We start from the raw sequence: 20704 nt of genomic DNA, 5'->3' as shown, positions 1-20704 counted from the left end.
TTGATCTCCAATGTGAGATCTTGCCCTGGGCATGCTCGGAAAGGGAAGAGAAGGACTTAGTCCCAAACACATCTGCTCGCCACTGCCCAGTACTGGCTACAATGGCAGAAGCTGGAAAGGCAGCAGTAATCAGCCGTCCAGTATCAGCCTGAGCTAGACGCTGGGACCGACATCTCTGCTGAGCAGACTCCACTGTGGCTGGAGAAGAATGGGAGACCGCAGCAGAGATGGTTCGAGATTCCCCCTGTGCAGAGGCGGGATCTCGACACCTAACAGATGCCAGGTCTATCTGGGGTCTCAAAATACTTGCTTTTCAGGCATACATTCCACTTTTTGGTCTATACAGTATTTTGTGGCTAAAAAAATAAATAAAAAATCCAAGCCACATATTGAAACATACTGTTATCTCAGTCAGATGCCTTGTCTATCTGTTGTCTCCAAATACTTGCTTTTCAGGCATACATTCCACTTTTTTCTGCTACCCTTGGTCTATACAGTATTTTGTGGTTACAAAAATTGTTAAAAATCCAGGCCACATATTGAAACAGTCTGTTGTCTCAGTCAGATGCCTGGTCTATCTGTGATCTCCAAATCTTGCTTTTCAGGCATACATTCCACTATTTGGTCTGCTAACCTTGGTCTATACAGTATTTTGTGGTTATTTTTTTTTTAATCCAGGCAACATATTGAAACAGTCTGTTTTCTCAGTCTCACACCTGGTCTATCTGTGATCTCCAAATACTTGCTTTTCAGGCATACATTCCCCTTTTTTGCCATTGTGTTAGCCTACTTTGTGAAAGTAATTTTCTTTTCAACAAATAAAAAAAGGCCACATATTGGACATTGTGGTTTTTCTGTCAGATGCCTCCTTTACCTGTGTTTTGAAAACTTTGAGTTGCATTTGAGTGCTCCTTTCAACTGGTTTTGATGTCTCTTACCTTAGTTATTAATAAAATTTATTAAAATAAAAATAAAAAAATTACCAACATTCCACTGAATTAAAAGTGTGCTTTTTTGGCACACTGATCACATATAAAAGTTTTGTCAAAATTAATCCATTTGTTTTGAACTTTTAAAATGTTTCAATAGTCCATTTAAAATGGGTAAGGCAAGGGGCAAGGGACAGGGAAGTGGACGTGATGCTGATGGTGCATGCAGAGGACGAGGCCATGGCCAACTGAAAGTGGGCCACAACAAAGACCCACATCTTCTCGCTCGACCTTCCTGTCCCAGTTTCTAGGTGACCGCAGCACACCACTATTGAATCCAGAGCAGTGTGAAACGGTTGGTTGAATAGCGGACAATGCTTCCAGTCACTTAGCCACCACCACGTATTCCACACAGTCAAGTCTGACTAGCCATGAGTCTGGACCGCATATTACTCACCCTGATCCTCCTTCCTCCCAGCATGCTGAGTGCTCTGAGATAACTGATCCCACACTTGGAAACTCCGAAGAGCTGTTCAGTTTTCCTTTTAAAGATTCCAGACTGTCGGCCAGTCAACTTGAAGTGGGGCAAGATGAGATCGCATGTAGCGATGCCCAAAGTTTGAGCAGCCACAGTCACACGAAGCCAATGGTGGAAAAGTGTCACAAGAGGTGGACGATGAAGAGACACAATTGCCATTAAGTCAGGAGGAGAGGCCGGGTGCGGATGTGGAAGATGAGGTGGTGGATGACATAGTGAATGACCCAACCTGGCAGGAGAACATGCAGAGCGAGGACAGCAGCACACATGGGGAAGGAGGCATAGCACCACAACAGGCAGGAAGAAGCAAAGTGGTGGACACAGACAGAAGGCGTGCATCTGTTCCCCGTAACACCAACTTGACGGAAGTTGTCATTCAACCTGTTAGATCTTCCAGAGTCTGGTTATTTTTTAAAGGCTCTGCAGATAACCCCAAATAGGCCATTTGCAGCATGTGCCATGCCAGCATCAGCAGGGGTTGCAAAACTACCTGCCTGACCTCCACCAGCATGATCAGGCACATAGCAGCAAAGCACCCAACTTTGTGGGCCGAACCCCAGGCTCCAGGAACATTATCTGCAGGTGACACAACTGCTTCTTCCACTGTTTTGCATAGAAGCCAATCCCCAGTCCACGGTGCATGTGAAGATGCCTCGTGCCCTGCACCTGTTGTTGCCCACAGTCACCCAGCACCATCATCAAGCTCGACCACATCCTTGTCCCAGCGCAGCCTTCAGTTGTCTATACCCCAGTCTTTGGAAAGCAAGCAGAAATAAGCAGCCAACGCCCCACAGGCCACAGTACTAAATTCTCACCATTCTCATCTGCTTGTTCTCAAATTGTTGCCTTTTAGGTTCGTTGAGATGGAAGCTTTCTGCAAAATTATGGCAGCAGCCATCCCAAGATACTTGGTCCCCATTCGCCACTATTTCTCCCGGTGTGCCGTACCGGCATTACACCAGAACTTGTCCCACAACATTATACGTGCCCTCAACAATGCTGTTACTGGGAAAGTCCACCTAACCACAGACACGTGGACATGTGCTTGTGGGCAGGGACAGTACATTTCACTGACGGCACACTGAGTTAGCATAGTGTAAGCCAGGACCCAGTTGGACTTAGGGATAGAACACATCCTCCCGACACTGAGGATTGCGGGCCCTACGTCAATCAGGGTTGCCCCCACAGTCTACAGCTCCTGTACCTCCTCCTCTTCAGCCTCCATCTCTGAAATGAGCACATCAGTCAGAAGCTGAAAGCACTGCAGCACTGCCTCAGCCAACCGGCAACAGGCTGTGCTGGAGCTATTCTGCTTAGGTGAAAAACCGCACAATGCTGAAGAGTTGTGGACTGTGCTGAAAGAGCGGTCAGATTTTTGGACGACACCACTGAACCTATAGCCAGGCATGGTCATCTGTAACAATAGCCGGAACCTGGTGGTGGCTCTGAGGCAAGGTGAACTCACACATGTACTTTGCCTGGCCCATGTGCTTAAACATGTCGTTCAACATTTTCTCAAAAGCTAAATAGCCATAGTATATGATGCCACGCTTAGGGATAAATACTCAGAGGTATCAAGATAGAAGATGGACTGGTAGAACTGGTTATGGTTACCTAATCATATAATGAAATGGTGAAGCTGGGTGTTGTTCTTTCAAAAATATGCAATGCAGGGTATAAACAAAAATCACATTGAGACAAATCACCCCTCAGAGTTGCACTGATCTCTGTAGGATCCCTTAGAATAACGTTGTTCATCTGGCTCCGGCTATTAGGGCCGACCCAACATGCTCATTAGGGGATTACTGCAAATACAATGACATAGGCATATGCGGTTTTAACGCTTACCCCAGTGGTGGTGTATGCCCATCTGTGTCATGAGATCTCCGGAGCTTCGCCCGGCTGTGCGGTTTCCAGTATGCAGGGAGTCGAGCATAAGGTTGCTTCTTGCAGATGGTAAGGCAGCAGGGCACACAACAGCTGTGCAGCACCAGAAGAGCCCCTGGATACAGCTGAAAAAATGGCTGCCAGCACCTGCTCATGCATGACGTCACAAAGCTATGGAGCGGCATTTGGCCAAAAAGGCTAACCAACGCGTTTAGAAGGAAAACAACCTTCTTTATCAGGGTTGTTGCCCAGAGTCTGATCTCCTCTATATATACCCTGGCTGTGCTTATGTCCCTGCCTCTGAATCTCTCTGCCCTGCCCTAGCCACAATTGTATATATGTGTATATGTCTTGGTGCAGATGACCATGGTCCTTTGGTATACCGGGCTCTCTATTAGTGCCGGGTTTCTGGGATATATAATTCCTGTTTCAGTGAAATGTGTATGTGTTAATGCAATTTACAGTACCTTATAGGAATACAAGTATATACGTTTGCAACATGTTAAAAAACAATCTGTATATAAAAGAACAAAGTTTATTGATTATTAGATAGTTAAAAAATGTATACTGTTGAAAAGAGTAAACAACATGTACAGTTAGTAAAAATAGTCCTAAAAGAATGAATGCAGGAAAATGAAGCTAAAATACTTCCTGAGAATTAAATATTAAATATTAAATAATAAAAAAAATAATAACAAACCCTTGGGTCATACTGCTAAAATGCAAAAATTACTGTGGTCATAAGATATGAATATGATGGGCACATCATAATTAATAAAAAACCCTTGGGGGTTAAACAGTCCAGAGTGAATATCCACTGTGGCTCAATCGTGGACATCTGTTTCAAGAAATTTCTCCCCCTTGGATTTCACTGAACCTTCTGAATGCCACAAAAATATATGCCTTTAATTGTCCTGCTATGCCTCGCCTTAAAATGGCGTGATAAAGGATGTCCCATATATCCTTTCTGAATATTGATTAGATGTTCCTTGAGCCATACCATAAGTCTCCTTTTAATCCGACCCACGTATAGTTTTTTGCATGGGCATTGGATAAGGTAAACAACTCCTGTAGAGAAACAGGAGATATTATCCTTAATGCTAAATTGCTTGATATCACTTGAGTCTTTAAAAATTAATTGGCGAGTTTTCGTAAATGGTGTGTTTATACACCAGAAGCACCCCACACATGGTGTGAATCCCATATTGGGATAGGAAGGAGCTCTGCAGATAGGTTGTTATGCAACAGAAGCACCCCCACATGGTGTGAATCCCATATTGGGACAGGAAGGTGCTCTGGGGATCGGCACATGTTCTGTTTAGATTCCAGCAGCTAGGGGCCATCTTTTTCTTTATTTCTTGCCAGGCTACTTATTGAGTGAGGAGCGCCAGTGTGATTTAGTATCTTCTGTTTTCTCAAACGTTTCCCCAAGCTACCGGATCTGCCAGTGAAAGTACGCAGCCTGTGGAACGCCCTCCAGGGCCGTGGAGTAGGTTCCGGAACTTAAAGGGGATTTCACGTAGCTGCGACCCGGTCCGCAGCCCTGGGCGCCTAATTAAAGGGGAAGAGTCTTTAAAAAGTTTAATAAAGTTTGTGTTTGTGACGCCACCTGTGGTTCTCAGTCAGAGGGGACCGATGCTGCTTTAAAAGGTGATGTTAATGCATCAAAGATGGTGACGCTTCCCACAGGTGAAGCGGGGTCCCCAGGGCTCCTGGAGTGCTGGGCAGGGATGGTGTATGCCAGCAAATAAATGGAGGACACAGATTTGTAACGTCTTTACCTGGTTTACTGGTGGTAGCAGGCCACAGTCCAGGGTACCAGCAACACGTGGTGATGTGGTCCAGCCGGCCTGGAGGCAATGGTGGATCCCTCTCCCAAATAAGGTCCATAAGCCTTCCTACTCGCGCTCATATGCGAGGTCCCTGCTGTCTGTAGCTTGCTGGCAAAGTCCTCTCTCTCCTGTCCAGGGACAGTTACCTTTATGATGGGCATTGTGAGCCTTTTTATAGGGTCTCTATCATGACCTGGGCTCTTCGTGTACTGCTACACCTTCAGGTGTGGGTACGGGAAATTTCATAAAGTCCTATGCCCTCCGGCTCTGTCTTGTGACCTGGAGTATAACACAGCCTCGGGCTCCAGGTGCCCAGTTCCTGCGCTTCGGCCCAGAGGGTGCCCGGTCACAGTTCCCCTCTAAGCCCTTTCCTTCTCATGTGCTTCTTTCCTATGATGCTCACTACAATCCAATCCTTCAGGTTCTCTTCCTTTCCTGGAGGCGCAGCCCACACGTGGCTGTATGGCCCCACTGTCTGCTCTCAGTCCACACTCTTTCTCTGTCTGCTCCAAACTGAACTCTTTTGTCTCCTTCGACCAACTGATTAACTCCTCCTCCATCCAGAAAACATCAAGCTGGGGAAGCTTCCCTGAATCCGGGTTCAGCGCTCCCCCTTCTGGCCTGGATTCAGAATGTGTTGTATGTAGGTGCGTTACCTGATGAAGAGAATCCTCCTTGCCTCCAAGCATGATATCGCCCACCCCGAAAGGAAGGCAACATCACTGTAACAACCGGTTACCTGGGGTGTTACACCTGTCTGCTTCAGCCGCTCTTGCCATACTTCAGCAGTGTTTGTAGCTTCCGGCTCAACGACTGGTGTGTGATGTCCCCACATGTAAGAAATCTACACTGCTTATGTTGTAAACTATTTGGGAGCAGAAGAGGGCAGTTGTTGACTACCAGCTTTAACAAGGCCATCGTTTGTCAGTTCAGACTCCACACATAAGACCTCAGGAGTGGACATGGAAGTCAGACATAATGTACCATCCTCCAAAACTTTGAGTACTGCACCAAGATGGTGAGCGGCGATGACACCATAATTAGCATCACTATCTCGCTTCTCTACATTCTGAAAACCTCTCTGCTCACAAATAAAGAGGATGCACTGCAGGTGGAGTGCGACGACATGGAGCAAGGAACCATACAGGGTGATTACACTCAGCCCAGCCTCATGTCATCCCAATGTGGATTGGTAGACAATGAGGAGGAGGAGGAGGAAGAACAGGAGCTACTTTCATGCGCTATAGACGGTACTACAAGCACAGCTGTCATACTGTCTGTTCAGCGTGGATAGCCTGAGGGCAGGGAGGAGGACAGCATGGTCAGTTGTCCTGTTGGTGAGGACACAGAAGTCTTGCCTGTTAGCAGTCTGGCACGTGTGGCTGACTTTATGTTGCGCTGCATTTCCTGTGACCCTCGCATTATAAAAATTTTCGGTGACACTCATTATTGGTTGGTGACACTTCTAGACCCACGCTACAAGGATAACTTTCCATCTCTTCTTCCAGAGGCAGACAGGTGTACTAAAATGGTGCAGTACCAGAGGGCACTTGTAGCGGAATTACTAAAAGAATTCCAACCTGAGAACACTGGCAGCAGACGTCAGAGTTTGTTGTACAGCCAAGGAGTACAAGCGAGAGAGACAGTTGAACAATCCAGCAAAAGCAGGGGAACAATGATAAAGTTTTGTGACAGTTTTCTCAGACCCTCCCATCATGCCAGCACAGAGGCAAGGGGTGCTGTCACGAGAAGTGCAATGTTTGGGAAGATGCTGTGGGAGTACCTTGCTGATCGTACAAACATCCTCCGGGAGGATTCCTCTGTGCCTTTTAATTATTGGGTATCCAAGCTGGACATGTGGCATGAACTGGCTCTCTACGCCTTGGAGGTCCTGGCCTGCCCTGCTGCTAGTGTTCTGTCAGAGTGGGTTTTTAGTGCTGCTGGTGGAATTATAACTGATAATCGCATCCGCCTGTCAACTGAAAATGCTGACAGGCTGACTCTTATAAAAATGAACAAGGGCAGGATTGGGCAAGACCTCTGTACACCACTGAAAGAACACAGCGAAACATAACCTCAAATGCATTGTCTTTTTTGTGGCGGTTCATTCTCATGCGCCTCTTCACAACCACACATGGGTATATGCTTCCTGATTTGGTCTATTTGGTGTTATCCTCCTCCTTATCCTCATCCTCGTCATCCACAACCACTAGAACACCAGGGTGAATGTATTCCGTGATGCAAATGTCACTCTATTTTTGTGAAAGGGTGTTTTTATGATGCCCGTTACCAAGTTGAAATCCAAAAAAATTATACACCCCAAGGGAGAAATGTTTGTCAGCCCATACATTTAGTGTATGGGCATTACGAGTCTACTAGACCCGCTCCTTTGCAATTGGACAGATTTTTTTTAGGAGGCCCTCCTCCATGTTTCTTCTAAGGGTAGATTGGGGTGCATGCAAATTTGAGTCAAGGTGGCCCTTGCATTCAATGCATAAGGAAACAGTAGAAGTCCAACTGAAGAATGTGAAGTGGTTTTTCCTGTGGCCATCCAGTACTTGGATTCAAAGGATTCTTGGGGTCCATATGACTTGATAGTAGGGCAGGCCTTTCATTCAATGCATAAGAAAACAGTATGGGAGTACAAAATGAATAAGGTGAAGTGGGTTTTCCTGTAGCCATCCAGTACCTGAGTTCAAATGATTCTTGGGGTGCATATGACTTGATAGCAGGGCAGGCCTTCCATTCAATGCAACATTTTTTCAGGAAGCCCTCCTGTACCTCTCGTGAAAGGTGTATCATAATTCTTGGCAGCCAAGCCACTCACTGCATAGGCAGTACCAGCATAGGAGACCCACTGTTTTATAATGGCCCTTTAAGAATATTAATGCTGCCTGATGCCCCTCTAAAAATAGGCTTTGTGACTTTAACAGTCCCTCCTTCATAAATTAAATAAGATGTGTCTCCTTATGTGTCACACACCACATGGCCAGCTAGGGTTGTTAAATGTAGCAATGATATTTCCCAGTGAATGCATTTGTAATGGTTGAAAGCAATGTTAAAGTTGAAAAATGCATCAAAAACACTGCGTGTGAGCATAGCCCAAGTCATGGAGGAACATTTTGATCTGGGGTTAATTATTTTGCCTTTATACAAGTCATTGCCCTGGAAAGGATGTGCCTTAACATATTTCCCAGCAAAATCCATTTTGGTTTTGTTTTTGTATGTTTTTGGTGCACCTGTAAAAATGGCGTGAAACTCTGACAACATTGCTTACAGCTGTGACCTAGGAGTCAGAAATGCTTCCAGGGGCAATCCCCATGATGTTCCTGTGTCATTTAAGCAGTGTTTCCATCATTTTCAGAAGTTTTTAGACTTTAAAAGGACCCCCAGGAGGATCGTGGTAAAAATGCTCGGGTTTCCCATAGACTTACATTGGGCTCATTGCTCGGTCGAGTACCCAAGTATTCCAATTTGCGCAACCCAAGCAACGAGCACCTGAGCATTTTAGTGCTTGCTCATCACTAATGGCAACCTGATGAACACTACACAACTCAAGAATGCATTACATTATAAAATTTATATAACAGAAAACAGTAGACTAGTTCCAAAAAGGGGGCAATTGTTGGGCATTGCCACTGTTTAGTCAGATCTGGATAAGTTCCTTAAAGGGTCTAGTTTCCAAAATGAGGTCACTTGTTTTTTTTACTGTTTAAGCACATCAGGGGATCTGCAAATGTGACATGACGCCCACAGACCATTCCATCAAAGTCTGCATTCCAAAACTTCACTAATTCCCTTCCGAGTCCCGACATGTGCCAAAACAGTAGTTTACTCCCATATATGGGGTATCAGTGTACTCAGGACAAATTGTACAACAACTTTTGGGGTCAAGTTTTTCCTGTTGCCTTGGAAAAATAAAAAATTGGGGACTAAAAATCATTTTTGTGTGAAAAAAAAAGGATGTTTTATTTTCACGGCCGGGCGTTAAACTTTAGTGAAACACTTGGGGGTTCAAAGTTCCACCACACAACTAGATAAGTTCCTATGGGGGTCTAGTTTCCAAAATGGGGTCACTTGTAGGGCATTTCTACTGTTTAGACACATCTGGGGCTCTCCAAACGCGACATGACGCCCGCAGGCCGTACCATCAAAGTCTGCATTCCAAAATGTCACTACTTCCCTTCCGAGCCCTGACATGTTCCCAAACAGTAGTTTTCTCCCTCATATGGGGTATAAGTGTACTCAATTCAAATTGTACAACAACTTTTTGGGTCCAATTTCTCCTTTTGCCCTGGGAAAATTTAAAATTGGGGACTAAAACATAATTTTTGGGAACAAAAATAGAATTTTTTTTTCACGGCCGGCATTATAAACTTTAGTGAAATACTTGGGGGTTCAAATTTCTCACCACACATCTACATATGTTCCTTGCAGGTTCTAGTTTCCAAAATAGGGTTACACATCAGGGGCTCTGCAAATGTGACATGACGACTACAGACCATTAGATCAAAGTCTGCATTCCAAAACGTCACTGCTTCCCTTCCGAGCTCCGACAGTAGTTTTCTCTCACATATGAGTTATCTGCATACTCAGGACAAATTGTACAACAACTTTTCGGGTCCAATTTCTCCTGATACCCTTGGGAATATTAAAAATTGGGGATGAAAAGATAATTTTTGCAGGAAAAAAATAGGATTTTTTAATTTCACGGTCATGCTTTATTAACTTTAGTGAGACACTTGGGGTTTAAAGTTCTCACCACACATCTAGATAAGTTCCTTGGGCGGTCTAGTTTCCAAAATGTGGTCACTTGTGGGGGGTTTCCACTGTTTAGACACATCATGGGCTCTCCAAACGCAACATGGCGTCCGATCTCAATTTTAGCCAATTTTGGTTTGAAAAAGTCAAATGACGCTCCTTCCCTCCCGAGCTGTGCCATGCACCCAAATAGTGGCTCCCCCTACATATGGGGTATCAGCATACTCAGGTCAAATTGGACAACAACTATTAGGGTCCAATTTCTCCTGTTACCCTGGGGAAAATTTAATATCGGGGACTAAAAGATCATTTTTGTGGAAAAAAATATTTTTTATTTTCATGGCTGGGCATTATAAACTTTAGTGAAACACCTGGGGAATCAAAGTGCTCACCAAGTGTGTTTTACAGGTCTGATCTAGAGGCCACAAAAATTATTCTGTTACTAGTGTCATACAGTAAGGGACCTGACTTTAAAATAGTTTGTAGCATAACTTCTTTGTCATACAGGCCTCATCCACACTCAAACTTTTTTTTCTGTGACTAACATGATACAGCATGCCATATTTCAATTTGGAATTTACTGTTGCTGAAATTCAGCTGTTGCAGAGGTGTTGCAGAGTATAAATTTTAATTTTTTGTCTCTAATACTGTGCTCCTACCACACTATATAAGCAACATGACTGGGAAAAAACGAGGCCATGGTGGAAGGGGAATTAGACTTGTTATTCAAGTTGTACGTGGGGTAAGTGGTAATGTTTGTGAAAGCACTAGTGAAGCAATGTTACTTTCTATGCAAAGACAACTGACAACTTATGTTAATGGACAGGCTACACCAATACCTTTCTTTGGCAGATGCACAGCGGTAAGCCTTATTGATGATGCACAGAAAGAGCATGTACTCAAGTGGATGGCAAGTGCAGCTTCAAGTGGCCTCTCCTCCTCAGCATCACACCCAGTACAGATTACAGATATGGCAACAAAATTGCCCTTGCTTCCCCACATTTCCCAACTGTCCAGTCGTTCAACTGACTGTACGGAACCACAGATGGGTGAGTCAGAAGAGCTGTTCACACATTTTATGCCATGTTCATCAGAAGTGTGCTCAAAAGCTTCACAGAGTCAAGAGGAGGCAATCTGCACTGATGCCCAATTTTTTTTTAGCTTGAATCTGGGGCAGGACGATGTATGGTCTGAACGGTATCCTGACCCTCATCATCAGATGTTAACCCCGGGGTAAAGGGGATCCTGTTGAGACTCAGATATCTGAGGCTCATGCTGAATGTACTGTGTTGTCAGTGCAAGAAGAGGAGGAGGGTTACTCCAATGCCGAGGAATGTGAAAACAAAGAGGATAATGAGGATGAGGTTTTAGATCCCAGTTGGCATGAACATAGAGGCACACAGGTGAGTAGGTCATCTATGGAGGAAGACGAGGAGGTTACGGTGCACCATACATTGCAGACATGTAGTTAGGCAGCCATGACGAGCGATGCATCCTCAGCACAACTGTGCCTCTGACCAGCAGCATCCGTGGGTCTGCAGCTCAAAGGGGTGGCAAGGGTTGCCTAGCCTGGGCCTTTTTTGACACTGCAAAGGATGAGCCAACTCACACAATCAGCCAACTCTGCAAAAAACACTGAGTCGAGGTAAAAAGTCCAATAATTTGACTACTACATGTACAAACCTTCACATGCGCAATCAACATGCTTTACTGTGGAAATCCCACTGCACAAAAATGCAGACCAGCGGACCTCAACAACCATCAGCCACAAAATCAAGCGCATCTGCCGCTTCTTCCTCCTCCTCTGTTACCATGCCAACTATTGAGAACCAGGTCTTCGACTGCAAAACCTCGGGTTCTTTACCCGCTCCAGTCACACTGACTGAGAGGCTGCCTTCAGCTGTAATGGAAGTGGACATGACTGATGTTTTTGACCGATCTCAGAGAAAGATCACACCACAAGTTTCTCAATCCACAGTAACATCTCCGCCTTCACCTCTCTCATGGTCCAGCTCTTTGTCCAGTTCACCGTAGTCCTCCCTCCCACAGCACTGCAGCCAGTGTACGGATCCGCAGTTGTGGTCACATAAAAGATTGTTTCCTCCTATGCATGACAAAGCTAAGAGGTTGAACTCCGCCATCTCCAATCTGTTGGCCACGGAAATGCTGCCTTTCCACCTGATAGATACAGACATTTCCGAAAAGTGAAGCCCATTGCAGTCCCTCAGTACCATTTACCCAGTTGCCATTACTTTTCTAAGAAAGCTGTGCCTGCTCTACACCAGCATGTCGCAGGCAACATCACCCATTCCTTGACAAAATCTCTGTCTGCCAGAGTGTATTTCACCACAGATGCTTTTACGAGTAAGCATGGCCAAGGGCATTACATCTCGCTAACTGGGCACTGGTGATTCTGATGGGTGTGGGTACAGGCACTGCTCCACAAGTTTTGGAATTCCCAAGGCTTACAGGACAAACCTCTACATTTAACACTACCTCCACTGCATCTACCTCCTCTATCTCCTCTAGGGCTTACACCTGCGACCTCAACCTCTGGCTCAACGAGGCACGAGTTCTAACAGTGCTGAGCGAATCCCACCACCTCCCCACAGCGCAGCCAGGGCTCACAGCAATCAGGCAGTTTTAAAATTGATATGCTTTGGAGATCGCACTCATACAGCGGAAGAGTTGTGGACAGCTCTCCAGGCTGAGTTTGATTAATGGCTGTCTCTGCTGAACCTGCATCCAAGGAAGGCTATGTGCCTTGCATGGCTCATTTTCTCAACCTGATGGTTCAGCATTTTCTAAGCCACTATCCTGGCCTGGGTGAGCTGCTCCAGAAAGCACATAAGCTGTGTGCTCATTTCCACCATTCGCACGCCTCTGCTAATCGACTTGGTTAATATGCGATGTGCCGACACGGTGGAATTCCACTCTGCACATGTTGCAGCAACTGTGGCAGAAGCAAGGAGCCCTGACGCAGTATGTCATGTTGCATAGCTTGGGGCAACACAGTATGGACATGTGCATATTGCAGTTACAGTATTAGCCCTGAGTAAGGACCTCTGCACCCTTCTGCACAGCTTTGAATTGGCTAATATGATGGCTAGCGCTGACAATGCAGTAATCAGCATCACTTTTCCAGTCATCTATATGCTGCAGCAGACTATAAGTAGCCTGTGAGAGGAGATGTGGTCCCAGAAGAAGAGGAGGAAGAAGAGGAGGATGTGGAAGGGAGAACATTATCTCTAAGTTCAAGACTATCGTCACATAGATGGGTGCCAATGGAATGTGGATTACTGCGATCGAGCCTGGCTGATGATAGCAGACAAACTGTTAGTGAAGATGCAAGATCCGAGGAACAAATTGAGGAGGAAGAGGTGATGGGCGAGCAACTGTCAGATGAAGAGGATAATCCTCCCCTCTCTATTGTTCGTGGTTGGTGGGAGAGGACAGAGGAAATGAGCCTCATTGTTACCCAGCCAAAAACACAGCATGGGATTGGCCTCATGGTAGAGCCACATATATGAGTGCCTTTTGCTGCACTATCTGCAACATGATCTCCGTATAGTTATGATTAGGAATAATGCTGACTACTGGGTTGTCACTTTATTTTATCCACGTTATAAAGCCAAGTTTTGCCACATGATTCCCGCCCTAGAAAGGAACCCGCGAATGCCGAAGTATCGAAACACGCTACTACAAAACCTTAAGAGAGCTTTCCCCAAGACAGCAGTGAAGCACAAAGTTGCATCGCAGCTGTAGACTTCCTACCTCCGGCACATCAATTTGTCAATGCCAAATCATTAGCAGCAGCAACAGCAGTGGTGGAAGTGGAAGAAGAAATTTCTGTGAGTCCTTTGACACTTTTCTTAGACCAACCCATATACCAGCACAAAAGAGTCCAAGTCTTACACGTGGTGAACGAATGGAGAGGATGTGCAGTAGTATCTAGAACTAAATATCAATACCATCAGGAAGGGCTTGGACCCTTTCACATTATGGTCTTCCAAAATTGATGAGTGGTCTGTGCTCGCCTCACAAGCTTTGGAGGTTTTATCGTGCCCTACAGCCAGCGTTCTATCAGAACGTGTCTTCAGCGTTGCTGGTGGTGTCCTGATGGATAAGCGAAGCTGGCTGTCCCTTGAAAGTGTAAACTTTCATCAAGATGAACAAGTCATGGATCTCCAAGGACTTTTGCACCCTAATCGCAGACTGTACAGACTAGGTGATATTGTATTTTTTTAGTGTGATGCAGTAATGTCACGTAACTGCTCTGTGATATAATTAGTGTGGCTTCTCTGCCTGCTGTGGCTGCTACTGCTGATGCTGTTAACACAAATTAGTTGAAATATGAACAGTCATGGTTGGTCTACATCTACAGGGTTAGATGTATTGGAAGACATCTCGGTCCCAATTATGCTATTTCTATTCTCGTGACAGTTATTTGACTTTGTTGGTGTCAGGCACTCAGTTTTCAAAATGTGAACACTCCTGGTTGGGTGTCCATCTGCTGTATTGGGAGTAGTGGAAGACCTGTCGGTCCTTATTATACTATTTCTACTGTGGTGAAATTCATGCCACTTTGGTGGTTTAAGGCCCTCATTTCAATAAGATCGCCGCAATCTTTTTCATGGTTCTAGCAGTAAGGTCACCGCAGTTTATTGTCCTGTCTCGCAGTGAAGTGTGCCTGAGTACGCACCTTCAGTAACCGTTGGTTACCCCTATGACTTAATCCTCATCCCTGAAGCTGTGCTTGTTACCTCGTTGTATCCTGATTTTTAGCCTTGACGGTCTCATCATGGCACTGTTCAGGTTGTAAAGCAGTTATGGCAGAGATGGATTATGAAATGGGTCAGTATTGCTAATCTTCAGATTGAACAGGTGAGGGATAAGGTTTTTTAATATTTTATTTTTTTAAAGGAGACAAGGATTTCAATGAATTAGGCATAAGGTTGTTTATTATTTTCTGACTTTTACATGGGACAAGGACTTTAATGGAATAGGCATAAGGTGAGTATAACTGTTCTTTTTATTTTTATTTCAAATAAAGGTGTCTCTCTCTTTCAATTAAAGGACTTTATTCTGAATGTGTCTTTTAACAATCTAACTATAGGGTTAGTAATGGGAGCATGAAAGGAGATGCGACACTCACGCAAATGATGTAAAAACCGGAGTCCTTTATTCTACCATAATGCGGTTAAAAAACAAGGTCCATGGGAATAGCAGGTGTGTGTCGGTGTGTGGGGAGGGAAAGACAGACGACAGCCATTTCACGCAACAAGCGCTTCAACGGGTCCAGATGCTTGGTGAATGTGCAGTCCTTCCTTTTGGCAAAGGTGATTGTAATTAGCAGGAGACTGTAAAGAAAGGAGTCTAGCCTATTTCTGTTCCCACTGGAGAGCTTGAGGAAGGTGAGCTTCAATGCTCCTTTCATTTGGCGTGGGTGCTGTGTGGGTTGCTGTGGTTTTGTGCTGGTGGGAGGCATGATCTGGAGTCATGGGGGCTCAGTCTTGCAACATGGGCGCTGAGAGGCACCTGGCCATTCGCCCTGCCAGTGCATTGTCATTACATGACATGACAGTGGGCTTCATACAGTTTGATCAAAATGTTAAACTAAGAACCTCATGTTCAGTTATATATATATATATATATATATATACATATATATATATGTATATATATATATATATATATATATATATATATATATATATATATACTAGCTGAAGAGCCCGGCGTTGCCTGGGCATAGTAAATATCTGTGGTTAGTTATAGCACCTCACTTCTCTTATTTTCCCATCACGCCTCTCATTTTCCCCCTCACATCTCTCATTTTCTCCATTACACCTCTCATTTTCCCCCTCACTCCTCTTATTTTCCCCCTCACTCCTCTTATTTTCCCCCTCACTCCTCTCATTCCCCCCTAACTCTTGTCATTTCGACCTCACATCTGTCATTTTCCGATCACTCCACTATTTTCCCTCACTCCTCTCATTTTGCACTCACACCTTTTCATTTTCACCTCTCACCCCTCATTTTCACCTCACACCTCTCATTTTCCCCTCAGTATATACATGGTTGTCATCTCCCTTATATATAGTATACACCTGTATGTTGTCTCCTGTATATAGTATATACTTGTATGTCATCTCCCCTGTGAATAGTATATACATGCTGTATGTCATCTCCTGTATATTGTATATACCTATGTGTCATCTCCTCCTGTATATAGTATATACCTGTATGTCATCTCCCCTGTGAATAGTATATACATGCTGTATGTCATCTCCTCCTGTATATTGTATATACCTATGTGTCATCTCCTTCTGTATATAGTATATACCTGTGTGTCATCTGCTCCTGTATATAGTATATACCTGTGTGTCTCATCTCCTGTATATAGTATGTAGCTGTATGTCATCTCCGCCTGCATATAGTATATACCTGTGTGTCATCTCTTCCTGTATATAGTATATACCTGTGTCATCTGCTCCTGTATATAGTATATATCTGTTTGTCACCTCCTCCTGTATATAGTATATACATGTCTCATCTGTGTGTCATCTCCCCTGTATATAGTATATAACTGTGTGTCATCTCCCGTGTATATAGTATATACCAGTGTGTCATCTCCTCCTGTATATAGTATATACCTGTGTGTCATCTCCCCTGTATATAGTATATATGTGTGTGTCATCTCCTCCTGTATATAGTATATACCCGTATGTCATCTCCTCCTGTATATAGTATATAACTGTGTGTCATCTCCCCTGTGTATAGTATATATGTGTGTGTCATCTCCCCTGTATATACTGTAGTATATACCTGTGTGTCATCTCCTCCTGTATATAGTATATACCTGTGTGTCATCTCCCCTGTGTATAGTATATATGTGTGTGTCATCTCCCCTGTATATACTGTAGTATATACCTTTGTGTCATCTCCTCCTGTATATAGCATATACCTGTGTGTCATCTCCTCCTGTATATAGTATATACCTGTGTGTCATTTCCTCTGTATATAGTATATATCTGTGTGTCATCTCCCCTGTATATAGTATATACCTGTGTGTCATCTCTTCCTGTATATAGTATATACCTGTGTCATCTGCTCCTGTATATAGTATATATCTGTGTGTCACCTCCTCCTGTATATAGTATATACATGTCTCATCTGTGTGTCATCTCCCCTGTATATAGTATATAACTGTGTGTCATCTCCCCTGTATATAGTATATACCAGTGTGTCATCTCCTCCTGTATATAGTATATACCTGTGTGTCATCTCCCCTGTATATAGTATATATGTGTGTGTCATCTCCTCCTGTATATAGTATATACCCGTATGTCATCTCCTCCTGTATATAGTATATAACTGTGTGTCATCTCCCCTGTGTATAGTATATATGTGTGTGTCATCTCCCCTGTATATACTGTAGTATATACCTGTGTGTCATCTCCTCCTGTATATAGTATATACCTGTGTGTCATCTCCTCCTGTATACAGTATATACCTGTGTGTCATCTCCTCTGTATATAGTATATACCTGTGTGTCATCTCCCCTGTATATAGTATATACCTGTGTGTCATCTCCACTGTATATAGTATGTACCTGTATGTCATCTCCCCTGTATATAGTATATATTAGTGTGTCACCTCCTCCTGTATATAGTATATACCTGTGTGTCATCTCTCCTGTATATAGTATATATTTGTGTGTCATCTCCCCTGTATATAGTATATATCTGTATGTCATCTCCTCCTGTATTAGACCGCGTTCACACGTTATTTGCTCAGTATTTTTACCTCAGTATTTGCAAGCTAAATTGGCAGCCTGATATATCCCCAGCCAAAAGGAAGCCCTCCCCCCTGGCAGTAAATATTAGCTCACACATACACATAATAGACAGGTCATGTGACTGACAGCTGCCGTATTTCGTATATGGTACATTTGTTGCTCTTGTAGTTTGTCTGCTTATTAGATTTTTATTTTTGGACTTGTGTGTGTTTTAGGGCGAGTTTCATGTGTCAAGTTGTTTATGTTGAGTAGCATGTGGCTACATGCATGTAGCGACTTTTGTGAGATAAGTTTTGTGTGGCGACATGAATGTCACAACTTTTTGTGTGTCGAGTTGCATGTGACAGGTTAGTGTAGCAAGTTGTGTGCAGCAAGTTTTGCGCATGGCGAGTTTTGCCCGTGGCGAGTTTTAGGTGTGGTGCGTTTTGAGTATGTGCACATTTTGTGTGAGGCAACTTTTGCATTTGTTGCAACTTTTGTGCATGTGGCAATTTTTCCACGTGTGCAAGTTTTGCGTGTGGCAAGTTTTCCATGAGGTGAGTTTTGCACGTGTGGAGAGTTTTGCGTGAGCCTAGTTTTGCGTGAGCCTAGTTTTGCATGTGGCGAGTTTTGCGCATGGCGAGTTTTGAGTGGCGACTTTTGTGTTTCGACTTTTATGCGGCGAGGTTGGTGCATGTGTGTTGAAATGTGTGCTGAGGGTGGTACATGTGTTCAAGCACGTGGTAGTGTGTGGCGCATTTTATGTGTGTGTTCATATCCCCATGTGTGGTGAGTATCCCATGTTAGGGCCCCACCTTAGCAACTGTACGGTATATACTCTTTGGCACCATCGCTCCCACTCTTTAAGTCCCCCTTGTTCACATCTGGCAGCTGTCAATTTGCCTCCAACACTTTTCCTTTCACTTTTTCCCCATTATTTAGGTGGGGGAAAATTGGTGAATTGGAACGCGCAGTGTTAAAATTTCGCCTCACAACATAGCCTATGACGCTCTCGGGGTCCAGACGTGTGACTGTGCAAAATTTTGTGGCTGTAGCTGCGACGGTGCAGATGCCAATCCCGGACATACACACATACACACACACATTCATCTTTATATATTAGACTAGCTGAAGAGCCCGGCGTTGCCTGGGCATAGTAAATATCTGTGGTTAGTTATAGCACGTCACTTCTCCTATTTTCCCATCACGCCTCTCATTTTCCCAATCACATCTTTAATTTTCCCCCTCACATCTCTCATTTTCTCCCTCACATCTCTCATTTTCTCCCTCACTTCTCTCATTCCCCCCTAACACTTGTCATTTCGACCTCACATCTGTCATTTTCCGATCACTCCACTATTTTCCCTCACTCCTCTCATTTTGAACTCACACCTTTTCATTTTCACCTCATACCTCTCATTTTCACCTCAGTATATACATGTTTGTCATCTCCCTTATATATAGTATACACCTGTATGTCATCTCCTGTATATAGTATATACCTGTATGTCATCTCACCTGTATATAGTATATACAGTGGGGCAAAAAAGTATTTAGTCAGTCAGCAATAGTGCAAGTTCCACCACTTAAAAAGATGAGAGGTGTCTGTAATTTACATCATAGGTAGACCTCAACTATGGGAGACAAACTGAGAAAAAAAAATCCAGAAAATCACATTGTCTGTTTTTTTTAACATTTTATTTGCATATTATGGTGGAAAATAAGTATTTGGTCAGAAACAAAATTTAATCTCAATACTTTGTAATATATCCTTTGTTGGCAATGACAGAGGTCAAACGTTTTCTGTAAGTCTGCCACACACTGTTGTTGGTATGTTGGCCCATTCCTCCATGCAGATCTCCTCTAGAGCAGTGATGTTTTTGGCTTTTCGCTTGGCAACACGGACTTTCAACTCCCTCCAAAGGTTTTCTATAGGGTTGAGATCTGGAGACTGGCTAGGCCACTCCAGGACCTTGAAATGCTTCTTACGAAGCCACTCCTTCATTGCCCTGGTGGTGTGCTTTGGATCATTGTCATGTTGAAAGTCCAAGCCACGTTTCCACCACCATGCTTTACAGTAGGTATGGTGTTTGATGGATGCAACTCAGTATTCTTTTTCCTCCAAACACGACAAGTTGTGTTTCTACCAAACAGTTCCAGTTTGGTTTCATCAGACCATAGGACATTCTCCCAAAACTCCTCTGGATCATCCAAATGCTCTCTAGCAAACTTCAGATGGGCCCGGACATGTACTGGCTTAAGCAGTGGGACACGTCTGGCACTGCAGGATCTGAGTTCATGGTGGCGTAGTGTGTTACTTATGGTAGGCCTTGTTACATTGGTCCCAGCTCTCTGCAGTTCATTCACTAGGTCCCCCCGCGTGGTTCTGGGATTTTTGCTCACCGTTCTTGTGATCATTCTGACCCCACGGGGTGGGATTTTGCGTGGAGCCCCAGATCGAGGGAGATTATCAGTGGTCTTGTATGTCTTCCATTTTCTAATTATTGCTCCCACTGTTGATTTCTTCACTCCAAGCTGGTTGGCTATTGCAGATTCAGTCTTCCCAGCCTGGTGCAGGGCTACAATTTTGTTTCTGGTGTCCTTTGACAGCTCTTTGGTCTTCACCATAGTGGAGTTTGGAGTCAGACTGTTTGAGGGTGTGCACAGGTGTCTTTTTATACTGATAACAAGTTTAAACAGGTGCTATTACTACAGGTAATGAGTGGAGGAAAGAGGAGACTCTTAAAGAAGAAGTTACAGGTCTGTGAGAGCCAGAAATCTTGATTGTTTGTTTCTGACCAAATACTTATTTTCCACCATAATATGCAAAAAAAATGATAAAAAAACAGACAATGTGATTTTCTGGATTTTTTTTTCTCAGTTTGTCTCCCATAGTTGAGGTCTACCTATGATGTAAATTACAGACGCCTCTCATCTTTTTAAGTGGTGGAACTTGCACTATTGCTGACTGACTAAA

The 20704-nt window shown here is 44.0% G+C and overlaps 1 protein-coding gene across 1 annotated transcript in view; it reads left to right on the top strand.

The window, feature by feature from the left end:
* LOC138671581 (uncharacterized) overlaps positions 1–20704 on the top strand; it is a 54356-nt gene that overhangs the window by 7211 nt on the left and 26441 nt on the right. Inside the window, exon 2 of the mRNA XM_069759760.1 lies at positions 11244–11350. Coding sequence (XP_069615861.1) covers positions 11244–11350 — 107 coding nt within the window. The remainder of the gene's footprint in view (positions 1–11243; positions 11351–20704) is intronic.

Source organism: Ranitomeya imitator, chromosome 3 (genome assembly GCF_032444005.1).
Source record: "Ranitomeya imitator isolate aRanImi1 chromosome 3, aRanImi1.pri, whole genome shotgun sequence".
NCBI lineage: Eukaryota > Metazoa > Chordata > Amphibia > Anura > Dendrobatidae > Ranitomeya > Ranitomeya imitator.
This window is presented reverse-complemented; position numbering and strand designations above follow the sequence as displayed.